We start from the raw sequence: 25,229 nt of genomic DNA on the forward strand, positions 1-25,229 counted from the left end.
TATTATACTCTGTCCTTTTTTTATATACCATTATTATAAGAATCTCCTTGATTGTAAGTTTGTAACTGTTAAAGAAAGGGTAGTCTAGTGGCTTGCATTGGACAAAACACCACTAGCGTGATCAAAAAGATATACTTGTCAAGGGTACCTCAATTTTGATAGAACATGAATTGTAACAAAGAAAAAGATAACCATTTCTAGCAAGTAGCCCTCATCATAACAGACAACAAATAAATATCAATGTGGTGGTTAAGTCAACACTTACAGTCTGTGACCTTCATTGAACCTGGTGAACCCACTCCTAACCAAACATAAAATGTGGCATAAAGGATGGACACTCCTACCACAGTCATACAAACAACAACAATGGCTGAAAAACCACCGGCACGGACAGCCACCTGTGCACAAAATATGATCAAAATCTATAATGTGTTTTCAGTTGAGCACAGATAAAGGAGTAAGTAGAGCAAATACCTGTAATGCTTCTCTAGCAGAACGTCTTGCAGCACTAGACACTCTAACATTTGCACGTACTGAGACCCACATTCCAACATACCCAGCAATACCCGAACATAGAGCACCAAGAAGAAAAGAAGCAACTGTAATGTATGCAGATGCTGACCTGAAACAGAAAAAAAAAAAAAGAAAAAGAAAAGCCCAAAAGAAAATTGTTATAAAAACATGAAACAAAAACGTAATATCCTAATGATGGAACATAAATGTCAGAAACTAATAATAAAACCTAATAGAGAGAAATTAGGTACAGTACCTCCCAATGCCAGATGATTCTTGTTGAGGAGTTGTACTGCGAAAAAGATATATGCTAAGAATAACCAGTCCTAGCAATAATGCCATCCTGGAAATTGTCCCGTACTGTGTCCTGAAGAAGCCTTCTGCACCATCCCGTATGGCATCTGATATCTAAAAGGAGAATGGTAAACTCAGCTAAAGTTCACAGTTTCAAATTTTCATTTTTTGAACTTTAAAACAGAAACTACAGACAAGGTTTTTTTAGAGTAACATAACTACATTAAAACAGAAGTGGAGAAGAATAATATACAACTGGCTACATCCCATAGATTAGGATGGTCAGATAAGAAATAGTATACATCAAAAACTCCCTTCCCCACCCCAAATAAATTCTCTCTATTCACCCCTTGTTTTGCCAATGCATCTGCCAACCCATTAGCCAATTTAAGGACCCATGCTACAATAGTATTTCTGTTTTTTTGAGTTCCTTTATTTCCTTGATTACATTTCTATACTGTCAAGAAACCTTATCCTCATTCTGCAACCAGTCCACTACCACTTTGGAGTCCCCTTCAATTTTCAAATCAGTATAGTTCAGATCTTTAGCCAACCTTAGACCTTGTAAAACAGTTAGTATCTCAGCCCCTGTTGGGTTTCCGAAGCCTAATTGTTCCAGAGAAAAGAGAGAATGTTTCCAATATGGTTTCTGAATGCTCCTCCTATCCCTGATTGGCCTAGGTTACCCTTGCTGCAACTATCAAAGTTAAGTTTGATCCACTGTTCTGAGGTTCAGTTGAGAGATGACAGCAACCCTAGATACAGAGGAGTTGGCCATCCAAATGTCAGCCATGGGTGATATCAGTGGCGAAACTCTTTCAAAAACCCCACTGTTCTGAGCCGAGGGACAATTTTTATGTTGATATGTCCATGATCGTATTTTTATCTTGGATCTTGTCTCTGAACAATCTCCTATTCCTTTCTTTTCAAATAGACCACAAAACAGATGCTCCAGAACATCTCCACGTTAGTTTCCATCTCTTCCTTGTGGATTGAAAAAAGTTGACTGAAAAAGGTCTATTAAGACAGAGCACCAAGAAAAACAACTTAAGTATCAATTTATCACAATAAATTGAGATAAATTGAAATAAACTATTTAAGAAAATATATTTTAATACCTATTCATAATCTAAATGTGTATATTAATCCCTCTTTAATGAAGTTTATTACACACACACACACACATGACCAATGTGAATGTCATGAAGAAATAAGACTTTTTATAGTAAAAAGAAATTTTCATTAAAATAAAAAAGGATGATTACCATGGTTTCAAATGTCGTGACATTTCGCTAATGTCGCCCAACATATGTCAATGTCAAGGCTCACCAACATGAAAATGGATGGTAATATAAAAATTACATTATTCCAGTCGACATTTCCTATATTTCAGAAATGTCGACCAAATTGGTCCAAATAACCAAAAAAAAAGACAAAGTTGGCCCATGCTTAGAAAGGGAGGGGTCCTCAAGATACCTGAACTGAGATTGGATGAGTGGTCTCTGCATGTTGCGCAAATCACAGAGCAGAAAACATTTGTATGGTTAGAGGTTTTTAGAATACCTCTACGTGCATGGAGCACTCAGACTCTTAAGGAAATAGGGAATGCTTGTGAGAGGTTCAAGCGTTATGACTTCCATAACAGACTTTGAGAACAAGTGCAATCTGCAAAGATTCTAATTGAAACAGAAAATTCAAATCTGGTCCATGCCGGGGAAGCCTACGAATTGCAGATAATGGTAGGAAGCCGCAAATCTAACTTTTGTCTCAATTGATAACTTGTTTGAAAGGGATAGAGAGAAAAGAGAACTGAAGGAGATGGTTAGGGTTTCACAGGACAACAAGGGAAGTGAAAAGTCAAGGATGAAAGGGAAGGAGAAAGTTGAAAGGACAGGGATTAGCAGGGGTAAAAAAAGTAATTTCCCGAAGATTAAAGGATGGCAGTGGAATTTTGAATTTTAATCAAAATTGGTTGTTGGGTTGGGTGCTAATATTTTAAAGCCCACTAAAAATGAGAAGGGGGCTAGCCCATGTTTCACTCAAGATACAAGCCACGTCAACAGTTCATTTGAAGAAAGAAAAAGTAATCGAAAAGAAGCTCATTAGAATAGAAGTTTGAGGGTTTTGATAGACAAAGAACTAAGGTGAAAGGTGTTGACAGTTCAGCTAGTGGCCGGATAGCTATATGGGCCCAATTATCTTTTATGTTTTTATTACCTATTATGTTCTTTTAGTTGTTGGGGTTAAGCACACTTGTTCTTTTATTTTTTAAGCAGCTTGTGACCCCTTTAGTTCCAGACACCCTATGAAAGGCTGTTTAGTCTTTGTACTACAAAACTAAGTATAAAGATAACTGAGGGGACAGCTAGAAAGCTTTTCACCTTTCCCCTCATTGTCTCCTTCCTCCCTTCTGTTATGGGCCCGGGAATAGGATCTCGTCACAGGTCGGTCCACAGGGAAAACCTCCTATTTTCCCTTGTTCCTCCCTGCTCTTGATGAACCTATCTTGGCGCCCTAATGGTGATTTGTCCAAGAGAACACCTAACTCTCCTTGCTCTCTTTCTTGACTGAAATTTTCGATATGTTTATTGAATAATATCAGCTCCTTAAATAGGAGATTACAAGAGGTAGAATACTACTTTTAGGAAGACTCCTTGCTAATCTACTACTCTATCCTATTAAACTGATAAGATAAGACTGAACTGATAAGATAAGATAAGATAAGAACTGTAATTAGATAAGATAAGACTCCCTTAATCTATCCTACTGAACTGATAAGATAAGATAACTGAATAGATAAGACTCCTACTAATCCCTGCTACTGAAAGCAAATAAGGTAAGAATACTGAATAGATAAGATAGGATGAGAACACTAAATTGTTGCTGCTGAGAACACTAAATTACTGCTGCTGCTGCACTAAACTACTGCTGCTGCTGCCGGCGCCCACATCATTACTCCCCTCCTAGACTACGAGCTTGTCCTCAAGCTCAAATTCAGGATGGGTGTCTTGAAACACAGTCAAAGGAATCCCGGATAGGTGGAATGATTTTGCCCTCCTGGATCGGGTTCCAATGAAGAGGGTTCATCCTCAGACAGCTGCAGTGAGATACCAAGATTTGACCATGCATAGCTGCATTCTTTGCCGCGGGCAACTGCAGCTTTAAGGTACTTCTGAGATGTCTTGAACTGTAGAGTACAAAGATTGTGAAGGCCAAGCTGGTGCCACTAAACAGCGTCATCTGGATCCTCTTCTATTGCCTGCTTTAGTGCGTACAGAGCTCGCTAAGCCTTGTGAACCATGGCAAGTCCTGCCCATGCTATCTGAAGCTCAATTGTTGTAGAGTCCCTTCTCTGAGTATTGAAGCCATTTCATTCGCAGCCCATGAAAGTTGTTCAGTGGGATCCTGAGACCTTTCTGCATTCTTGATACGATGAAGCGCAACAGCATATCAAGTTGATATGCAATTAGGCTCCAATTTTGCTGCCTTCTCCAGGCACTTTCCAGCACTTCTATGATCACCAGCCAAATAGTATGCATTAGCAAGATTCACCCAGATATGTGCAGCCCTAGGATCTGATCTGATTGCAGCTAACAAACACTCTTTTGCAACATTTGCAGCCACAACATGAGGCATACAAGCTCCTTCACCAGCGATGACGACCTTGGAGTAGTTGCTCTTATTCTTCTTTGAACTCTCATCGATGGAATCCTCGATGACACCGGATTCCTACTTAATCGGAACATTCTGGGTGTTGCTAACTTGCACTAGGGCAACGACCTGCTGCTCGTTGGACGATTCTGCCATGTCTGGTCGGCGGCCGGTTGTGGTTGCAGCCCCTTCCGGGTTCCTTTCCTTGCTGGAAAAGTACAGCTCCATCAAGCGCCTTAATTCTCAGACGCCGTCCTTGATCTCACGCACCTCCTTGCTGTTTTCCACGAGTCTGTGCTCCAGATCATGAACCCTAGACGTCAATCGCTCAAGGTCACCCATGACGCCTTGCTCTGATACCAAGTTGTTATGGGCCCGGGAATAGGATCTCGTCACGGGTCGGTCCATGGGGAAAACCTCCTGTTTTCCCTTGTTCCTCCCTGCTCTTGATGAACCTATCTTGGCGCCCTAATGGTGATTTGTCCAAGAGATCACCTAACTCTCCTTGCTCTCTTTCTTGACTGAAATTTTTGATATGTTTATTGAATAATATCAGCCCCTTAAATAGGAGATTACAAGAGGTAGAATCCTACTTTTAGGAAGACTCCTTGCTAATCGACTACTCTCTCCTATTAAACTGATAAGATAAGACTGAACTGATAAGATAAGATAAGACTTCCTTAATCTATCCTACTGAACTGATAAGATAAGATAAGAACTGTAATTAGATAAGATAATATTCCCTTAATCTATCCTACTGAACTGATAAGATAAGATAACTGAATAGATAAGACTCCTACTAATCCCTGCTACTGAAAGCAGATAAGGTAAGAATACTGAATAGATAAGATAGGATGAGAACACTAAATTGTTGCTGCTGAGAACACTAAATTACTGCTGCTGCCGGCGCCCACATCACCTTCTCTCCAAATCCCCCATCTGCCAATGATCTTCTCTCTCTAGGCAACTCCTAGACCCCACCCTCAAGGTTGAGAGTTTGTATTGTCTGCCCCTTCAATCACAATCCTCAGATTGTAACTTTGCCCTGCATACTGCAACTCCTGACCACTTGGAATGGAAGACAAATCAGAAACCTCGACCAGGATTCGAGCCATATCTACCCTCTCCCAAGTTCTGTTTTTTTGGTCAAAGCTTAAGAACTTACCACACATTCAACAGATTTCTTCAAATGTTAGTATGCTCCACGTGTGCATAGGTATGCCCAAGACTCCTATCCACACTAAGCATCTCTTCTTTGATTTCCCTTGCCACCAGGAACCACCAATCCAACCTGAGATCAACTTCTCTTTTCTTCGATGACTCCCAACCAAGCACCCATTCTGCAGCTTGTTTGCTATGAAACATAAACAATAACAGGCCACCGTACAGCTTCTGCACTCCCACCACCCTCTCCATTCCCCATTCGAGCGCCACCTAAGCCTCGACTTTCTCCACATCCAGCTCCATCCCCACAAACCTTCCCACCAAGCTCGCTCAGAGAACCCACATCCTTTCTTCCAAAGTTCCAGCTTCCCCACCTCACTCACATCAACTCTCACAGCCCTCATAACAACTAGGATTTTGGGTATTCAAAAGATCTTCTTTTAAATGTTAGTATACCATTACTAGTACACAAGCAACAATAAGAGGTCCACTTCGAAGTTAATAGATCAATACAAAGTTTTAAACACATAAGAATACACCCAAAATAACTAAAAACAAACATATTAAGTGTGTGCATTCATGCCTAGGCACATGCCTTTTGAAAGTGATGCCACCTGGGTTCAAGTGAGGTGTATACCTTAAAAAGTTAAAATGCACCTAAGCTCATTGCACACTTTTAAAATACTGAAATAATGACTTATGGACAAGAAATGTCCACGTTTTTCCTTTACTTTCTAATCGATATGGATGTATTATAAGTATAAACCAGGTCAATATATCATATTATATTCAACTGCTCAATTATACAACAAATAATAAATAAAATCCCAATCCGTCCAAAGGAGTTACTATAACAACAGTATGCCAAATACTAAAAAATTCAAAAAATTGATTAAAAAAGTTACTATTTTATCAATTTTATGAACTTTTAATATTTGGCATATTGGTTTGTCAATTGATAAAACAAGGTTACCATCTTATCAAAAATAAATGCACCTAAGCTCATTGCACACTTTTAAAACACTGAAATAATGACTTATGGACAAGAAATGTCCACATTTTTCCTTTACTTTCTAGTCGATATGGATGTATTATAAGTATAAACCAGGTCAATATATCATATTATATTCAACTGCTCAATTATACAACAAATAATAAACAAAATCCCAATAGAGATAACCGTCCAAAGGAGTTACTATAACAACAGTATGCCAAATACTAAAAATTCAAGAAGTTGATTAAAAAAGCTACTATTTTATCAATTTTATGAACTTTTAATATTTGGCATATTGGTTTGTCAATTGATAAAACAAGGTTACCATCTTATCAAAAATAAATAAAACAAGGTTATAAAGGAAATGAAATGTACCTGAGCCATCTCAGGAGGCCCCTCATCCTTTGCAAGCACCCACTTAGCAAGATAAATGGAAAAAATGAAGCTGATGATGCATATGGAGAAGACAAAAACAATAATTGGAGAAGTACTCACTCCAATATAAAAGACAGCTCCGAAGCCCAAGAGCAGAAGAACAAAAAGGACACGGACATTCAAACCCATAAAAATCCGAAAAATCTGCATAAACAAAGGAATCAAAAAAATACCAGATAAAGCAATAGTTAGCATAAAAATATCATCAAAGGTAATAGTAAGTCACGACAGAACACATTAAGAACATCACCATAATAAAGCCTCATATTGAAAAAGGGAGGGGAAAAATTAGTAATGTAAAAGGGCCAAGACATCAATGTTCTCGATTTCAGTTTCCATATAGCAGATGGTTGCCAATTATACCAATGCCACTGTCACAATAGTTTCCACCACGGAAACCTTAAATCACCAAAAAAAAAATGTTTGAAAAAAAAAAAGAAAAACATTTAAGTTTTTCCTTCTGTGGTTTATGGGCTCTGTGACAGATGAGACCTGTAAAGCTAGCACCAGTATTGCCATTAAAAATTATAGAAGCCACAAAATTCTCAAATATACATGCCTTCTTATTAGGATGAAGAGAAAGAACTTCAAAGCATGCAAAAGAATAAACAATAATGCTTTCTGTCAAACACTCCTTTCTTTTTCCTGACAGTACTGTATCATATATCAAAAAGCAACATGTACATAATAGCATGTATAGTAAAGCAAAACGAACACCAAAAACTAATTGGGTAGTATGCTGCCACCAGTGTTTAAAAGTAAGATGTGCAACTAGAATGCAAGGTATCCCTAGATCCTGAGGCATGAAATCCATGGTTAGGTACAAAATGAAGGGTCACTTATGGAAAAAAAAAATGTAAAAACAAGAAACTTAATATATAACAATATGTTCACCAATATATATAATAATACGCAATCTAAATTCTGGAAGAAGTGAAACCCTGTTTGTTCAATTAATTAGAGCCAATGTTGCATGGACATGGGCACAGGGGTCAAAATCTGATGCATGTCCAAGAGTCTGACTCAGCAAGATGAGAAAACATGGACTTGCAAACACATCCATGGAAAAGTATGTAATTAAAAAAGTTCATATTTTTTTCAAAATTCTAGCATTATGTACCTGCCAAAAATGTTGCCTCCCTTACTAAGTGATGTTTTATATGAAAAATGGCAATCCTATACATTAGCTGTTCACTGTTCACTAATATATAATATCAAATAATCTAGGAGATGAAAAGGAAATGTTACATAGAAGTGTCATAAAAAATTCATTGAGTGTCAGACTCCATTGTGTGCACAACATAGATGTCATCCATTTGTGAGATTCCATGCAACACTGGTTAGAGCATTATGCTATTAACATGAAGGTTATTGCCTTCATGCCTTGTAGGTTCAAGTCCTACAATATAAAGTTTAAAAATCATAGCTACGACATATAACATAGTAAATTAGCTTTTCAAACATGAACTTCATGGTTCATTGCAAGGTTCAAAATTTTGACACAAAACGCCCCAAATCGGGTGTATCATTAACCAGGTGGTTGACACACCTATTTTAACAGATTTTAAGAAAAGCTTTGTTTTAATAGTTAAATAACATTTTTATGACACACTTCTGAAATTTTGGAAAAAGAAACAACTAAAAAACGGAAAGTTCATAGTACCAATACATCTCTTCCACCATATTGGGGTGTATCGATACTTTGAACCTTGGATCATTGATCAAAATATTATTTTTTATTGGAAACAGTAATTTCATTAAAACATTAGATTAAGAAGTACAATTGCCAACCACCCACAATGATTCATTGATCACAAAATATAGCAGCAAACCAGGTGGGAAAATTGTAATTTCATAGAAGCCACAATATCATTCTCACAAATTGATCCTTAAAACACTGATTTGCAACTTGATGCAGGCATGGAAGCAAGGAATATTCCATTGAGAAAGAAGTCAGTTTTCTCCCAATTCCTTATGAAATTGTAATTTTCAAAATTGTTGGATGTTCTTGCATTTTGGTATTTTTAGTTTGTTGATATCTTAGGAATAAAGTATCAGTTTTCTACAAATTGCCTATCATCAGTAAAAATCAAAATTACTACTTATGGTGAACTTCAGACTTATTATCTATAGTAATTCCCATAATTACTATTATAGTAAAGTTGTGATTCAGTAATTTTAGTGTCTTTATAATATGCTAGTTTTAAGGGGATTAGTTATTGGTTATTAGAGTTGTTTTGGGAGTTAGAGCCCTTATTTGTGTATCCATATGGGTTAGCTATGGGTAAAAGGACATCTAAATTCATATTTTGAGTCTATAAATAAAGTCCTTGTAACTGGGAATTTTTGAGTGGAATTAATGGAATGAAAAGTTCATTTTGAAATTGACCACAGGTAACGGAGTGATCTTCTTTTTATTTTGTCTCTCTATCTCTCTTCTTCCTATCATTTTAAACCCAGTAGGACTTTCTCCTTCCAATCCTACATCAAATTGATTTCAAAGACAAATCAAGAGCTATTAGAACAAAACCTAGAGATGAATTGGAAAGATGTCCAACATTCATTGGAAGAATGCCACCTTTGTTCCCCTTATTCCTAAAGTTGCTGGGGCTGTTAATATCAAAGACTTTAGGCCGATAAGCCTTCTCGACAGTTTTTATAAAATTTTGGCAAAGGTTCTGGCTGAAAGGATGAAAAAAGTCTTGTCTAGTGTGATTTCTAAAAATCAAAGTACTTTTTTCCAGGGAGACAGATGTTGGACAGTGTACTTATAGCAAATGAGCCCAATGATTCTAGGAGAAGAGTTGGGACACTAGGCATGATTTGCAAATTGGATTAGAGAAATCTTATGACCATGTAAATTGGAGATGCTTGGATTTTGTGCTTGTAAGAATGAACTTGGGGCAAAAGTGGAGGAACTGGATGAAAGTTTGTGTTACTTCCCCTAAGTTCTCTGTTTTGGTTAATGGACAAGTTGCAAGCTTCTTTCAGAGCTCGAGAGGTATTAGACAAGGGGAGCCTCTTTCCCCCTTGCTCTTTATCTGTCTTATGGAAGTACTCTTTCAATCCAGTAGGTTGGTCGTATCTGAAGGCTAGTGGAAGGGTTTTGAATTCAATCCAAGGGGGAAAAAGTGCACATGCTATAGTTTGCAGATAATACTTTGTATTTTATTGATGCATCTCGAGATCAGTTGGAGATTATGCTTGGCATCCTTTGCTGGTTTGAAGTTGTTTCTAAGCTCAAAGTGAATTTGGGGAAAAGTGTTCTTTTTCTAGTGGGCCAGGTTGACTGTCTGAAAGATTTGGCCACCAAGGTTCTGGCCTACCAAGTGGATCATCTCCCCAGGAGATACTTGGGCTCCCTCTTGGGGCCAAATGTACTTCTAGTGCTATCTGGGACCCAGTGGTGGAGAGGATGGAAAAGAAATTAGCTTCTTGGAAGGCTAAGTATCTTTCCTCGAGGGGCAGAGTTACCATCTTAAAAAGTACTCTCCCAAATCTCTCTACCGACTTCCTCTCTCTCTTTCCCAATCCATCCAAAGTAGCAAAGAAGCTGGAGAGTCCCTTCAGAGAAATTTTCTGTAGAGGTACAGGAAAAAAGAAAGAAAAATCCATCTTGTCAAATGGGATCAGGTTTGTTTACCTGTGGAGGAAGGAGGTTTGGGAATAAGTTAAAGATCTTTAACACTGCTCTTCTCAGTAAGTGGCTTTGGAGGTTTGGTGTTGAAAGGAATGCTTGATGGAGGACCTTAATAGCCTCTAAATATGGGGTGGATTGGGGTAACTAGAAATCCTTATATCCATTTCAGAGTTGGGGATGCTCCCTGTGGAAAGGAATTATGAAATCCTTTCCTGTTACTTCTGGTGGTCTAGCTCTCAGGATTGGTAGGGGAATAGATTGAAGTTTTGCAAGGAGGAGGACCCCTGGTGTTCAAACATTCCTCTTGCTAAAGCCTTTCCTCTTCTCTTTCAATCTGCTCTTAGTCCTGAGGCTTCTGTTGTTGATTCCTATGACGTGGTTGGGAACTCAATCTCCTGGTGCCCCCTCTTCAGATAAAATCTTTTTGATTGGGAGATGGACTAGCTACTGGACCTCCTTGGCATCAAATCTGAGTAAAACAAATATCTCTGGTTTCCCAAGTAAGCAACTGTGGAACTCAGTCAGCCCTTCTAAGTCAAACTTTCTGGTTTGGGTGATGGCACTAAATAGGTGCTTGTCAAGAGTTAACTTGGATAGGTGTGGTGTACAGATATCAGATCCAAACTGTAGCCCCTTCTGAGTCAAACATTCTGGTTTGGGTGATGGCACTAAATAAGTGCTTGTCGAGAATTAACTTGGATAGGCACAGTGTACAGATTTCAGATCTAAACTGTGGCCTATGCGGGCTCCTGCCAGATCTAAACTGTGGCTTGGAAGTTCGCAAGCCAAATATGGATATTCAACAAGTTCAAAAAGAAGTTCAACAAATTGAGATGGTTGTTCCTGTTGCTGAAATCTCAATTGCTCTTGAAAATTTTTCAAAATCAAACTTGATCCTGTTGATAGTGCTATGTAGTTTCTTCAAGAGTTCTTGATACGATCCTTATCATTCCACGCTTCAAAACTCAAGGACGAGTTTTCTGAACCAGGAAGGAATTAAGCATGGAAGCAAGGAAAGAACCAACAGATATCCGTGGAGAAAGAAGTCATTCTCCAAATTCCTTTTCAAATGGCAATAATTATTGAACATTTTAGATTTTGATGTTTTGAGTTTGTTGATGTCATAGGAATACTATTTATGGTAACTTACTATTTATAGTCATTTTCATATTTTTTTGAAGAATAAAAGGAAATTTTATTGAAGAGAAAAAAGATTACAGCAGAAGGTGATAAAAAATCACCTAGAGCAAGAAGCACCCACGGGAAACCCAAACAGGCCTAAGCATACTACACCTCACAAGCTAAAAACCAAAACGAACTCCAAAAAAAAAAAAAAGGAACCCAATACAAACACCCTTAAAGCAGAAACCGCCACCTAACTCTAAAACAAAAGCAAAACCTTTCTAGCTGCCAACATCGGTCTTCATCTGTAAATTATCAATGCAGTGATGGAGGAGAAGAGGAGAAGAGAGAGGAGAGAGAGAAGAGAGAGAGCAGAAGAGAGGAGAAAAGATTGAGAGTCAAAAAGCATGCTGGCAGCGCCAGCTATTTTGTTATATATACTAGGGCGACAGAAACTAAAAAATAAAAAGGTAAAAGGACAATAATACCCCTGTGGTACTATACTTCGGAAAATACGAGCTTTCAACACTCCCCCTCAAGTTGGGACATAGATGTCAATCATGCCCAACTTGTCACATAAGTCATGATGTCGAGAATGGTGTAGCCCTTTTGTAAAGATTTTGCAAGTTGATCCTCAAAGCTGACATAAGGAGTACACACTTCCCCTGTGATAACTTTCTCTCTGATAAAGTGTTTGTCGACTTCGATGTGTTTAGTTCTATCATGCAGCATTGGATTAGCAACAATGTTTATGCCTGCTTTGTTATCACAGAATAGGGTCATAGGTCTGTTCACTGGAAAACCCAACTCACTCAACAGATTCTTTAGCCACATAATTTCAGCCACTCCATGAGCCATTGCCCAGCCACTCCTAATGAAAGCATAGTAGCCACTAGTTGACTTTCTGTCATTTAGGGATCCTGCCCAATCTGCATCAATGTACACTTCAACTTTCAAATGTCCGTGCTTTTGAAACAACAAACCAGTGACTGGGAACTTCTTAAGATATCTGAGAACTCTTTCTGCTACTTCAAGGTGAGTGGTCTTGGGAGCATGCATGAACTGGCTAAGAACACCAACTGCATAAGCAATGTCGGGGCAAGTCATAGAAAGATATAACAATCTTCCTATAAGTCTCTGAAACTGTTTCACATCCTTGATAGGTTCACCTTGACAGTCACCTAATTTGTGGTTAGGATCAATAGGGGAATCAACTGGCTTCACTCCCAATTTTCCTGTATCCGGAGTAGATCTAGGACATACTTCCTTTGGGAAATGAAGATACCCTTTTGCGAGCAGGTAACTTCAATTCCAAGAAAGTATCTTAGAGGACCTAGATCCTTTACCTCAAACTGTGTAGTAAGAAAAATCTTCAACTTTTGGATTTCATCCTTCCAATCGCCAGTGATAATTATATCATCAACATATACTATCAAAGCAGCAATTTTCCCTTCCCCTCTTTTCACAAACAATGTGTGATCAGATTGGCATTGCTTGTATCTTTTCTGCTGAACCAGGCACTCAATGATTGTTTCAACCCGTATAAAGACTTCTTCAACCTGCACACTTTTTGTTCATTGCCTTGAGCCCGAAAACCAGGGAATTGTACCATGTAAACTTCTTCTTCAAGGTCACCATTCAGAAATGCATTCTTGATATCAAGCTGATGTAGATCCTAGTCAAGATTAGCAGCAAGGGAGAACAAGACTCTAATGGAGTTCATCTTGGCAACGGGTGCAAAAGTCTCTGCATAATCAACTCCATACACTTGTGTAAACACCTTTGCCACTAAACGAGCTTTATACCTTTCCATAATGCCATCAGCCCTATGTTTGACTGTGAACACCCATTTACATCCAACCGGATCCTTTCCCTTAGGAAGATCTACTAGTTCCCATGTGCCATTTTTATGTAGAGCATTAATTTCTTACTTCATAGCATTTGTCCATTCAAGTACTGAAAGAGTTTCTGCCACATTCTTAGGGATAGGAACACTGTCAATGGAAGTGAGAAAAGCCCGAAAAGAGGGTAAAATGTTTTCATAAGAAACAAAGTGAGAAATGGGGTGTTTAGTGGTGCAAGATCTAACACATTTCCTGTGAGCAATAGGAAGGTCAAGGTCATTAGCAACAGAGGTATCAATAGCAATAGGGTTAGAGACATCGATAGGAACCAAGATACCTGAATGAGTATGACCCGCTCCCAGGGAGTTTGATGGCATTGGAGGTACGGCTTCTAGGTTCTCCACAGCTCTTGAACTTGGTTGGCCTTTGTGACGACGAAAGAAGACACAAAAAGGAAGAGGAGGGAGCTGAACCAGTTTCTCCTCATTCCTACACTCCCCCTGAGGAGAAACAGGGAAAAAAAGCTCTCTCTCAAAGAAAGAGACGTCAATGGAAACATAAAATTTCCGAGAAACAGGATCAAAACAACAGTATCCCTTCTGAGTGAAAGAATACCCTAGGAAGATGCAAGGAATAGCATGAGGGTGTAATTTTCCACAAGTGGGTGACAGATTTTGGACAAAACAACGACAACCAAACACACGAGGAGGAATGGAAAGAAGGGGAGCCTTAGGAAAAAGAAGCTGATGTGGGGCTTTGCACTCTAACCAACGAGAGGGCATACGGTTAATGAGATAGGTAGCACAAAGGACAGCCTCAAGCCAAAATCGTTTTGGGACATTCATATGGATTAGTAAACCCCGAGCCACTTCAAGGAAGTGTCGGTTTTTTCTTTCGGCAACACCATTTTGTTGTGGTGTTCGAGCACAAGAGCTACGGTGAAGTGAACCACATGAAGAAAAAAATTCAGTGAAATCACTATGAAAAAACTCTGGCATTATCTGATTGAAAAATTTGGATTTCAGTTTGAAATTAGGTGAAAATCATCCGCAGAAAGTCTTGGATAATTTTTGGTACTTCATCCCTTGTCCGCATGGGATATACCCATGTATATCTAGAATAATCATCAATAATGGTAATAAAATACTTGTAGCCACTCTCAGATGGTAAAGTAACAGGGCCTCACACATCAGAATGAACAATGTGAAAAGGAAATTCAGATTTATTATTCTTTGAAGAAAAATGAGTTCTACACTGCTTACTCAATCGACAAGTTTGACAAGAAAAATCTGAAACTGACACTAACTTAAACAATTCTAGAAACACCACTTTTAAAGACTCAAAAGATAAATGACCAAGACGACAATGGAAGGTTGTGGCAACATGGAAGACCAGCCTTATTCTCCAGTATGTAAAGTCCATCCACCATACATCCTCTACCAATCGTCTTCCCCGAGACCAAATCCTGAATCACACAGTAAGAAGGGAAAAAGGTAACTAAGCAATTTAAGGAATTTGTAATACTACTAACGGAGAACAAACTAATGGGAAATTTCAGGACATGTAAAACATTAGAGAGTGTAAGGCCAAAAGGATGAGAAATGGTTCATTGACCAGCTATGATAGTATATAATCCATCAGCTAGTCTCACCTTGTCTCTTCCAAAAAGGAGGTGATAGGTGTGAAAGTAAAAGGGCGTACCAATTATGTGTTTAGACGCTCTAGAATCAATGATCCAGGGAGTATCAGGGGTATGAGATGCAACATGGAAGGTTGTGGCAGAGTTACCTGATGTAAACGCAAATGACGTTAAGGGAGGAGCATCCGTCTGATGAATTCCTCTACCATAGAGCTCTAAATGGTCATGAAAGGAATTAATAATATCCTCCTTTGGATCGGATCCAGAGACATGAGTCGGTATCATAGTAGTAATGGGGGGCTGATTTTCTTGAGAGGCCATGTTTGCCATAGTGTTCTTTCTTGTACTTTGCTGTCCTAACTTTTTATTTAGATCTGAACCTTGCTTCCTATTCAAATCTTGAGCCCATTTTGGCTTCCCATGGAGATCCCAGCATGTATCTCGGGTGTGTCGGGGTTTCTGGCAATGAGTACACTACAGTTTGTCTTTGTCATCCGCCCTTTTTTGAGTCCCCTCTCTTAAAAGTGTTCCCACCACCTGTAATCACACTTCCTTTTGCTGCCAACCCAACTGCATTTCCTCCAGAACTGTTCATCAAGTTCCTTCTACTTTCTTTTGATTGTACAAGAGCATAAACTTCCTTGACGGAGGGAAGATCCTTCCTACCTAGGATCTGAACTCTAATGGATTCATATGCTGGATTCAAGCCATGTAGAAAAGCAAACACTCTCTGCTGAGATACAAGCTTTTTGTATAATTTTGCATCTTCATCACACTTCCAGTCAACACTCTGATAATGATCTAGCTCCTTCCAGACAGAGGTCAAGTCGGAATAGTACACAGAAAGACACCTCTCCCCTGTTTACAAGGGGACAATTCTGCTTGTAACTGATAAATCTTTGCATAGTGACGCAGCTCAGAATAGGTTGATTTTGCCTGTTCCCAAATTTCATTTGCCGTTTCAGCCCACATAAAGTTCCTTCTTATTTGGAGTTGCATAGACACTAAAAGCCAGGACATAACCATGCTGCTCTCCTAGTTCCATCTGTCGTATTCAGCACTCACAGAATTGGGTTCTTTGATTCTCCCATTTATATAACCTATCTTCCCCCTTGCAGTAATGTATAACTTGATCCCTCTTGACCATTCCAAATAATTTAAACCGTCGAGAGGAATAACAGCCATGGGAAAGGATAGGTCCACACCCCCACTCATTCCATTCGGCATTGAGGAAACACTAGATGTAGCAGAATCTTCACCACGCATGATTTCATATTCAATAAAACACTCTTAGAAGGGTACACAGCCTTAAAAATAAAATCCCAACATAGGGTACCAAGGAGAACCATTTTTTTTCAGAAGACACCTCTTTTCTGTAAAATACAGGTGTTGTAACAGCACTAACAGGTCATCCTTTGACCTACAGAATTAACACAAGTGTTGCCACAGGTGTTGTAACAGCACTAACAGATCATCCTTCGACCTACAGAATTAACACAAGTGTTGCCACAATGCATACAGGTCATCTCTTAATCTACGCATCAACAGGAAGGCAAATACAGCAAGTACAGGTCACACTCTGACCTCTAGTTCACCATAAAAGCTGCTGTTGCAGCACAAAAAATCTGTTACAGCAAGTACAGGTCACTTTCTGACCTCCAGTTCACCATAAAAGCTGCTGTTGCAGCCCACAAAAGGTCCTCACGACCTACAGTTTTACAGGGATCAGCCAACTCCACAAAAAAGGAAAGAAAAAGGGACTGCTCACCTCACATTAACTGTCTGAACCTATTACAGGTTCTGTTCTGGCACACGACCAGAAAAAAATAAAAAAACAAAAAAGAAGGGAGAGAGGGTACTTCAGTCCGATCTGGATCTGGCGAATGGAGAAGACAGGGAAGCTGTGCTCAATTTCTTCTTTAGGATCTAGAGAGAAGAAAGAGAGCAGAAGAGAGGAGAAAAGATTGAGAGTCAAAACCAGCTATTTTGTTATATATACTAGGGTGACAGCAACTAAAAAATAAAAGTGTAAAAAGGACAATAGAACCCCTGCGGTACTATACTTAGGAAAATACAAGCTTTCAACAACATCCTCTTGATTTGAGAATTCCTCGTCCCATTCCTTGCTCCCTTTCAAATGCGCTTTGGTCTTCGCTCTCTCTTCCTCTTATTTTTCTTCCAAATTCTTCAAAAGCCCTCCTAGCAAATTCCTCATCACCCCAGAAAAATAAAACCAAGCTTTTCCCGACTGTGGCCTCCCTATCAACTAATTTTTGGATAGTCACCTCACCGTAACTCCATCAGCAATTTCATTCTCCTGTAGTAACCATGTTGCACCAGATTCAGATTTGGCATCAAAAACCTTATTGACCAGTTGTTCCTTCAACAATAGGGGGGACAGCAGTTGATCTTGCACTATTGCCCCCCATGATCAGCACCAGATGTCCCATTAACCCTCACTCTTTTCCTTCTGTACACACATTTATATTTTTTAGTAGGTCCTGCCCCTGCCGAGCTGAGTTTCAGTCTAGAAAAATTCTGTGTCACATGAACTATGTGATTTCTCATATTGTGTAATTTCTTGTTGATTATCCCATCATTCTAATTTTCCTTCTCTTCCATTTTGCTCCCTCAACCCAGATCTACACCCAGTCTTCCAATCTCAACCTCCTCATAAGATAAGCCATCTTCGTCCTGACTTTCAACCTGTCCACCAGAAGAATCATTATCAGCTAAGTCTTCCTTTCCTCCATCATTGCCTTCAGTTCCTGGCTCAGCACCGATACTAGCAATCTCTTTCCGGGGCATTGTCTCCCCCCTTTCCAATTTCTCCACTTTAGAAGGAACAGTCTCTTCCAAACATGAAGAAACTGGACATTCCAAGTCACACCTATCCTCTGAGCGCGTCCTGTCTCTTCCATAATTATCATTTATAGCAAGTAAAATAGTGATTTATCATTTTTAGTAATTTCAAATGTCTTTAAAATATGTTAGTTTTAATAGGATTATTAATTGGTTATTCAATTTATTTTAGAAGTTAGAATCTATATTTGAATTTTTATATGGGTCACCTATGAGTTCATCTTAGTCCTAAAGTAGTTGAGTTTGTCTTGGGTCAATTTCGTTTTTTTATAAGAATAGAAAAGAAATTATTAATAATTCAGCAGAAACAACTTATACAATGAGCTTCCCATAAGGAAGCGGGATTGCAGAAGTGAGCCCAGAAAAGATGATCCCTATGCACCCCTTGCTTAGCTAAACAATCAGCTATCCCATTAGTCGATCTCCTTTCCCACTGAATTCTTACTATCATATTGGATGTCAATCATTTAAATCTTTTCATAGCTTCCCTGTAGATCTAAACAACAGTATCCTGATTCCTTAGTCACCCAGTTATCAGCTTCAAGTCCACTTCAATTAGCAGTCTATCAATGTTCAACTCTCTATCAAGTTGTGCCCCTTGCACAACAGCTTGACACTCAACTTGAATACAGTCCCCTACACCTATAGGACCTGAAAATAAAGCAGCTATACTCCCATCCGCATTTCTTAAAACACCAATCCCTGATCCTGAGGGTCCCAAATTCCCCAAGCTCCTAGATGCAACTCCCCAATTCCTCCAAATATCATCATAGGAAAAAAGGGGAAAATGTCCAAAGTTTTAGCCCAATGGAGAGCCCTACTTAAAATGCAGTACCAGATAGCCTCCCCATTCCTCTCCTTATCATTGAAAATTCTAACATTTCTCTCCTCCCACATTGTCCACGCCAAAGAAGCCCTAGCACATCTTCACAAGATCCCATCCCTTCTTTTAGGCCATCTGAAGGTTGTAGGGTCAAATAGACTACTGATTGACAAAGGCAGAGACCACCTACAACCAAATAGGGCAAATAACCTTTCCCACAAACCAGCAAAAACAGGGCAAGAGATTAGCAAATGGAAGCAACTCTCACCATTAGCTTTGCAAATAATACACCAAGGGAAAGACAAAGGAAGGGTATTCTTTTTTGTAGGTTGTCCAAAATGTTTAACTTTCCATGACAAGCTTCCCAACAAAGAGCTCCGAAGTCCGACCTTGGATGGAATCAAGGTTCAAAATATCAATACGCCAGTAGAGACATATCAAGCAATATTGGTGGTTTTTTTTTTAGTTTTTTTTTCAAATCCAGTTCAGAGGGGCCGGTTTAAGGTCCATCCACCCCCTGAACCGGTCAAAACCCCGAAACACTCTGTAGAGGCGTATTGGGAAGCTCCCGATACGTGTTGATATTTTGAACCTTGAGAGGAATAGGATTTAACCAAACTTATTATAGGAGAAGACAGGGGAAGATGTATCCAAGAACAAGGAGGAACAAAAAGAAGCACAAGAGAAGAGGCCCTTAGGGTTAGGGGTCCAAACCTATCTTCTGAATGGGTGGCTCCAAAAGAAAAAGAATCAAAGACTTTTAGGAGTAAGGCAACCTGATCAAACTCATTGTCCCTCAATCCTCTTCTCAAGCCTAAATCCCAACTAACACCAATCGAGGGGGAGAAAGAAGCAAAGCATTATATATTTTTAAAATAGAGTATAAAAAGGGAAATAGATCCTTGAGAGTACAGTTGCCAACCGAAGATCTTCCAAAACAAAACTATCTCAAATACAAGTGTCATACCTTATTAGGCTTAAGAACTGGGGGAGAATACCATGCATGGCTTTCAGGGAGAAGCCAAAGTAGCCTGTGAGATAAGACTGCAACTTGGGCCAAGTTGGCCCGAACCCAACCCAAAAAGGTCGGGTTAGGTTGGGATGGGTTGACGCTCGGGTTGGGGTTGAAATTTATGAACCCGACTTTACTTCAGGTTGGGTTAGGGTTGACCCCTCGGGTAACCCGACCTAACCCGAACCCGACTCTATAGTACATATCATAGATAAATAAATAAATATATATATATATATCATACATTGATTTGTTTAGATGCATGATAGTTGTATAGCCCCCACCACATACTATCATTTATTTCTTTTAAGATAATCACTTCACTTAATCCTAATTGGAAATACTAAAACCTTAATAACATATTTTATGTTTTTTGAATATTTTATTCTTTTTTCCTCTCTGTTGCTTGCCACCCATAGCTTGCTACCTATAAAAGATCTATCATAAGTCATAACTCACAATAAACTATAGTCATTTCAAACACTTTTTTTTTCTAAATTTTGCACTTAGAGAACCAATAAAAATATCAACAAACAAATACTAATAAAACATAGGATTAATATATGTGGTGAAAGTTGAGTTAAGATCTTAGATTAAGAAGTTCTACAAGATTTTAAGGAATGGGAAGAAGGTTGGGTTGGGCCCAACCTGAGCCCAACTTGGGTTGGGTTGGGTTAGGGTTGGAGGTATTTAGTTAGGGTTAGGGTTAGGGCTAGGGTTGGGTAGGTCGGGTTGAAAGTCGGGTTGGGTTAGGGTTAGGGTTAAGATTGGGGGTTTAGAACTTAGGGTTGAGCTAGGGTTGGCCTCAATCCGACCTAACCCGGCCCGACTTGCAGCCCTACCGTGAGATACACCTAAATCCCAACCATTGTCAGCTCACCCATAAATGCTTTCCACCATCCCTCATGCCAAAGTCTCTCCCTCTCCAATGGCCACCTCCACAGCCACTTACCCAGCAAAGCTATATTCTTCTTTCCTAAGTTACCTATTCCCAATCCCCCTTGTTCCTTACTCTTACAAACAACTTCCCATTTAATCAAATGATCCTTCGTTCCTTCCCCAAGCTCCCATAAGAAATCCCTCATGATTTTTTCTACCTTCAACACCTCCCTCCATGGCATCCTAATATCTTTTATTAATCTTACTAAAACTGAACAAATTACAAGTCTACCCTTAAGTGGGTGACCGGCTCATCAACATACTTAAAAGACACAAAAAAAAAAGATTAACAGGCCCATTATCAAACAAAACAACTAGGGAACACTAATAACAAGACAATAGTGCACTAGGCCCATTCAGCCTAGTCTCTCTACAAAATTGTAAAGGCTTTTGTAGAATGCTGTTGTGTATCTTTTCAGAAAGAAAATATACAGGATAGCAGAAGACAGATTTAGCAGAGTTATACCCCCAAAAAAGACAACTCCCACCCTACCAATATGCAATTCTTCTTCCAAGCAGCCAACTTTTTGAAAAAAAAAAATCTCAACTACCGCATCCCAAAAAGACAACTCCCACCCAATGGAAGTCCAAAATACCTAAGCAGTCTTGTAGCCACTTGACATCCCAAAAATTCGTGCACACTCTGCTATGCCCCCACCCCTCCCCCAGTTCCTAGTTTATCCCTGCCAGGCTTCATAGAATCGTAGAGCATGTTCTCAATGTCTCATTTTTTGAGCTTGCCTTCTTTACCTTAGAGGTGCAGCTCTATATACTTTTAGTTTTTATCTTTAATATAATAATAACTTTTACCTTCAAAAAAAAAAGTACCATCTGCAAATTTCAGTGGTAACCACCCTATCAACCCTCCCCATTCTAAAACTTCTAGAAAGACCCCCCCATCTGCCCCAAGGATCAAATATCGAGACAATATGCCTCATATCAAGCATATCATATCCATACTGGTGGTCATGGAGACAAATGAATAGACCAATATATACACAGGGTTGGGGGTTTTTCAAACTTTGGGATGATAGAAGGCATCCCCCCCCCCATGCTGATAAAATTAAAACAAATAAAAAATAAAGGTCAAGACTAATGGTTTTATCGATACACACCATTACCCAATTGTTGGTATCAGGCATATCAATATTTTCTTCCTTGATCTGCCCTAGTCAACACCCTACTTAAAAGTCCAAATCATCAAATCTATGTTACCTACTTACCTGGATACCTGTACTAGGGTATCATGTCATATTAGATCCTTCAAATCTTAGTGTAAATTTCATATCCACTACCACATCCACTCATATCCTTGCTGTATCCGGATAGCATAGCATCAAATTCAGGTCGTTGTGATGAATGTTTCATTAATCTCTTAAGATCAATCAACTTCTACCAACCATCTTAGATAATTATTTTGTTAATGAACTTTCTTTAGATCAAATCTCAAAAGAGACCCAAAAGTGATGCAAGCAAGCAATCAGAGGAAGTACCATCATGACCCAAGCCTTGTCCCAACTATATGGGGTTGGCTACATGAATCCTGACACATTAGCCACCCCAATTTTGTTTAAATTTGTTCTTTTTCAAAGACATATTATCAAGGAAAGGTCCTTTTCCACAATAGATGTATATAAAGGGAAAAAAAAGAAAACTAATTTGCTAAAAACAAATAAGAAAATGTACTCTTTATTTGCAACCTTTGCAATAAAATAAGAAACATCACAAGTACAGAAGAACAAATGACAAAATCTTACCAATGGATTATAAGGTTTACTACGCATTGTAGGGAAGGTCCTAGGTCTATCTTGATAAGAAAGCATGGAGCCATCTTCCAAGTCTCCCTCCATCGCAACAGCATTAGAGGAATTCACTCTTCGGGCTACAGAGAAAGGGTTATACTCGCCGCCCTGGGGCAAGTCACCCCCTGAACCTGGTCGTTGAATTTTGTATGATCTTATTATGAACAATGAAGTGCGGAAGTTAATCCCATGCAACTATATGAGATATCAAGTGTTATTTCCAGATCAAATGTCCTCCAATTGTTGTAAATTTTCTGGTTTCAGATTGTGCTGATCATCTTTCCTGAAAATGCCATTGCCATCATAAAAATCATGCATTGACCTTTCATAACCATAAAGAATAACAAAATTAATTATACTTTTTCATTTGTAGTGTTAACTGCATTGGTGCAAATTAATGATAATTGACATACATATTAAATGGACTCCTTAACTCCCAAGAGTTTTTAATCATTAACTTAATTCCTAGTTATATTTTCTTTCCAAATTTTTTCCTTTCTCCATGGTGGACTCAAACAGTAACACATTTATTAAGTAGAATGTTATTAATGAATCTACCAGGCCTAGAGTTGAAGGAGGCTAAACTTTAGAAACTCCAGTAACCCTTTTAGTGCCTACCATAAATGAAAATGAGTTTAACCATCAAATCTCCCTCCATATTAAACATTCTAAAACTAATAATAGAAAATGAAAACGAACAAATTTTCCTATCAGATAAGGTTAAACATACAAACCTAAGAAATGAATCAAGGATTAAAAGTTAAAGCTTTGAATCTACATCTATAAAAACTGGACTGCAGCATAACTCTAAATTCAATCAACTAGGAAAGAAAGATACTGAGCTCCTCTAGTCCTCCCATCACAAAAACTTTCGATAAGTGGATATCTAAAGCAAACCCAAAGCTTCTGATCTCATTTAATCAAAATGAAGAACTCTTTGGTCTATATATCAAACCCTCCCACTCATTTCAAAACCATCCATGGTATGTATTGAATCTCTTTAATTTTCTGGGAAAGCAAACGAGGATGCAGACTATTGAGCACTGATAGACACCCATCAAGCCTCTACTTTCTACTTCACTTAACCTTCGGAGGCATCCTATTCATGATATAAGAAAATAAGTTATGATCCGTTCTGCGGCAGCTCAATCATTTTTCCATTTTGTTTATACTTAAGTTCTTTTGCCGAGAGAGAGAGAGAGAGAGAGAGAGAGAGAGAAAGAGAATCTCATGTACCTCTCCTTAAATAACCCAAACACGAAAGCGCGAAATTTCTAAATCCAACTAAAATCAAAAGAAATGCATTCGTATCACAAAATAATTCTCATCCCAAGGTTCCAAGTGACACAGAACCGTAAAATTCACTAAAATTCACATGATTAGATTCATGCAAATGCTAAGATCTAAATGCGAGGTCATAGATTCAGTGCGTTCATCCAGAAATTAATGCAAAAAAAAAAAAAAGAACTAATCAGAAAGAGTTCACATTCATCAAATTACCTACTCTCTCCTACAGCAATACATAAACCACACTTTCATCCTTCTCTTCGATCGAAACCAGATCTCGGGAGAGAGGCCAAGAGAGTGACAGAAAAAGAGACTAAGGAAAAGCTGACTTTAAAACGGACTATCCAAGAATTAAATAAACTAATAATTAAAAAAAAAAAACATCAAACTAGAAAATTTTACTTCGACTACTTACCATTCAATGACAGGGCAGAACTTCTGTAACCGCCATTAACAGAAGCTCAAGCTCGCCCTCTAGGGCTTTCAAGTTCTAATATATCGCTGTAAATTTGCAGAGACTAAGGAGAAAAGAGAATATTCTTCTTCATTCCTATTTTAATCAAAAAAAAATGGCCATCGCAAAATCTAAATTCAGTTTTCAGCGTAAGATAGCAAGAAAAGCATCACATTACTAGAGTGCACATAGCGCGTATCCGTGCACATTACGCTACCGGTCACTTGGTCAGACGCGTCTATCTCTAACACCATTTGGGAACTTTCTCAGTAGTGGAGTTTGGTAAATTGGTGGGCCTAAAGTTTGATTAGTGTGCCAATGAACAAATTTCTCTCTTGAATAGTCATCAGTTATCTCTAACGTGTTCCTGATGCGCGCTGCGAGCTTAGAAGCACACCCCCTCTAACGCTGAAAGACTGAGAACACTGAACGGACTCGTGCAGGGAAAGGTGGATTTGGGTTTGCTTTTGCTTCCCAATCCCTCTCTGCTTTACCCCGTCCGTGCAGAAACTTTAAATGCTTTTCTGAAATTAGCCACGTATTTGTCGCTGACGTGCAGTGTCAGATTTCGATATCCAATGATTTCAGAGTATGTGAGGTGGAGCAAATCTGGCCGTTATAAGAGTAGAGAAGTTTTCAATAGTTTAGATTATTTTTGTCAACCAGAACGGTTGATTAATGGGATCGTGGGACCCATTAAAAGATTTCCTTACCAACAGTCAAATGATCAAGATGATAAGGGAAAGCATCGTGA

General features: G+C 38.8%; 1 protein-coding gene across 2 annotated transcripts in view; it reads right to left on the minus strand.

Moving 5' to 3' along the window:
• LOC104601609 (pyrophosphate-energized membrane proton pump 2) overlaps positions 1 to 24,582 on the minus strand; it is a 39,579-nt gene extending 14,997 nt beyond the window's left edge. The window contains exons 1-7 of one of the 2 annotated variants that reach the window (XM_088893454.1): positions 24,437 to 24,543; positions 24,235 to 24,334; positions 22,690 to 23,017; positions 6,992 to 7,195; positions 770 to 921; positions 475 to 622; positions 266 to 398 (exon numbers count right to left, since the gene is read on the minus strand). In XM_088893454.1, coding sequence (XP_088749580.1) covers positions 266 to 398; positions 475 to 622; positions 770 to 921; positions 6,992 to 7,195; positions 22,690 to 22,782 — 730 coding nt within the window. In that variant the 5' untranslated portion in view covers positions 22,783 to 23,017; positions 24,235 to 24,334; positions 24,437 to 24,543. Of the gene's footprint in view, positions 1 to 265; positions 399 to 474; positions 623 to 769; positions 922 to 6,991; positions 7,196 to 22,689; positions 23,018 to 24,234; positions 24,335 to 24,436 lie in introns of both variants that reach the window. The other variant, XM_010265007.3, reaches the window with a different exon arrangement.
• Positions 24,583 to 25,229: the final 647 nt, after the last annotated feature.

The sequence above is a fragment of the Nelumbo nucifera genome, chromosome 8, assembly GCF_055504915.1.
Source record: "Nelumbo nucifera cultivar China Antique chromosome 8, China Antique-T2T, whole genome shotgun sequence".
Classification (NCBI taxonomy): Eukaryota; Viridiplantae; Streptophyta; class Magnoliopsida; order Proteales; family Nelumbonaceae; genus Nelumbo; species Nelumbo nucifera.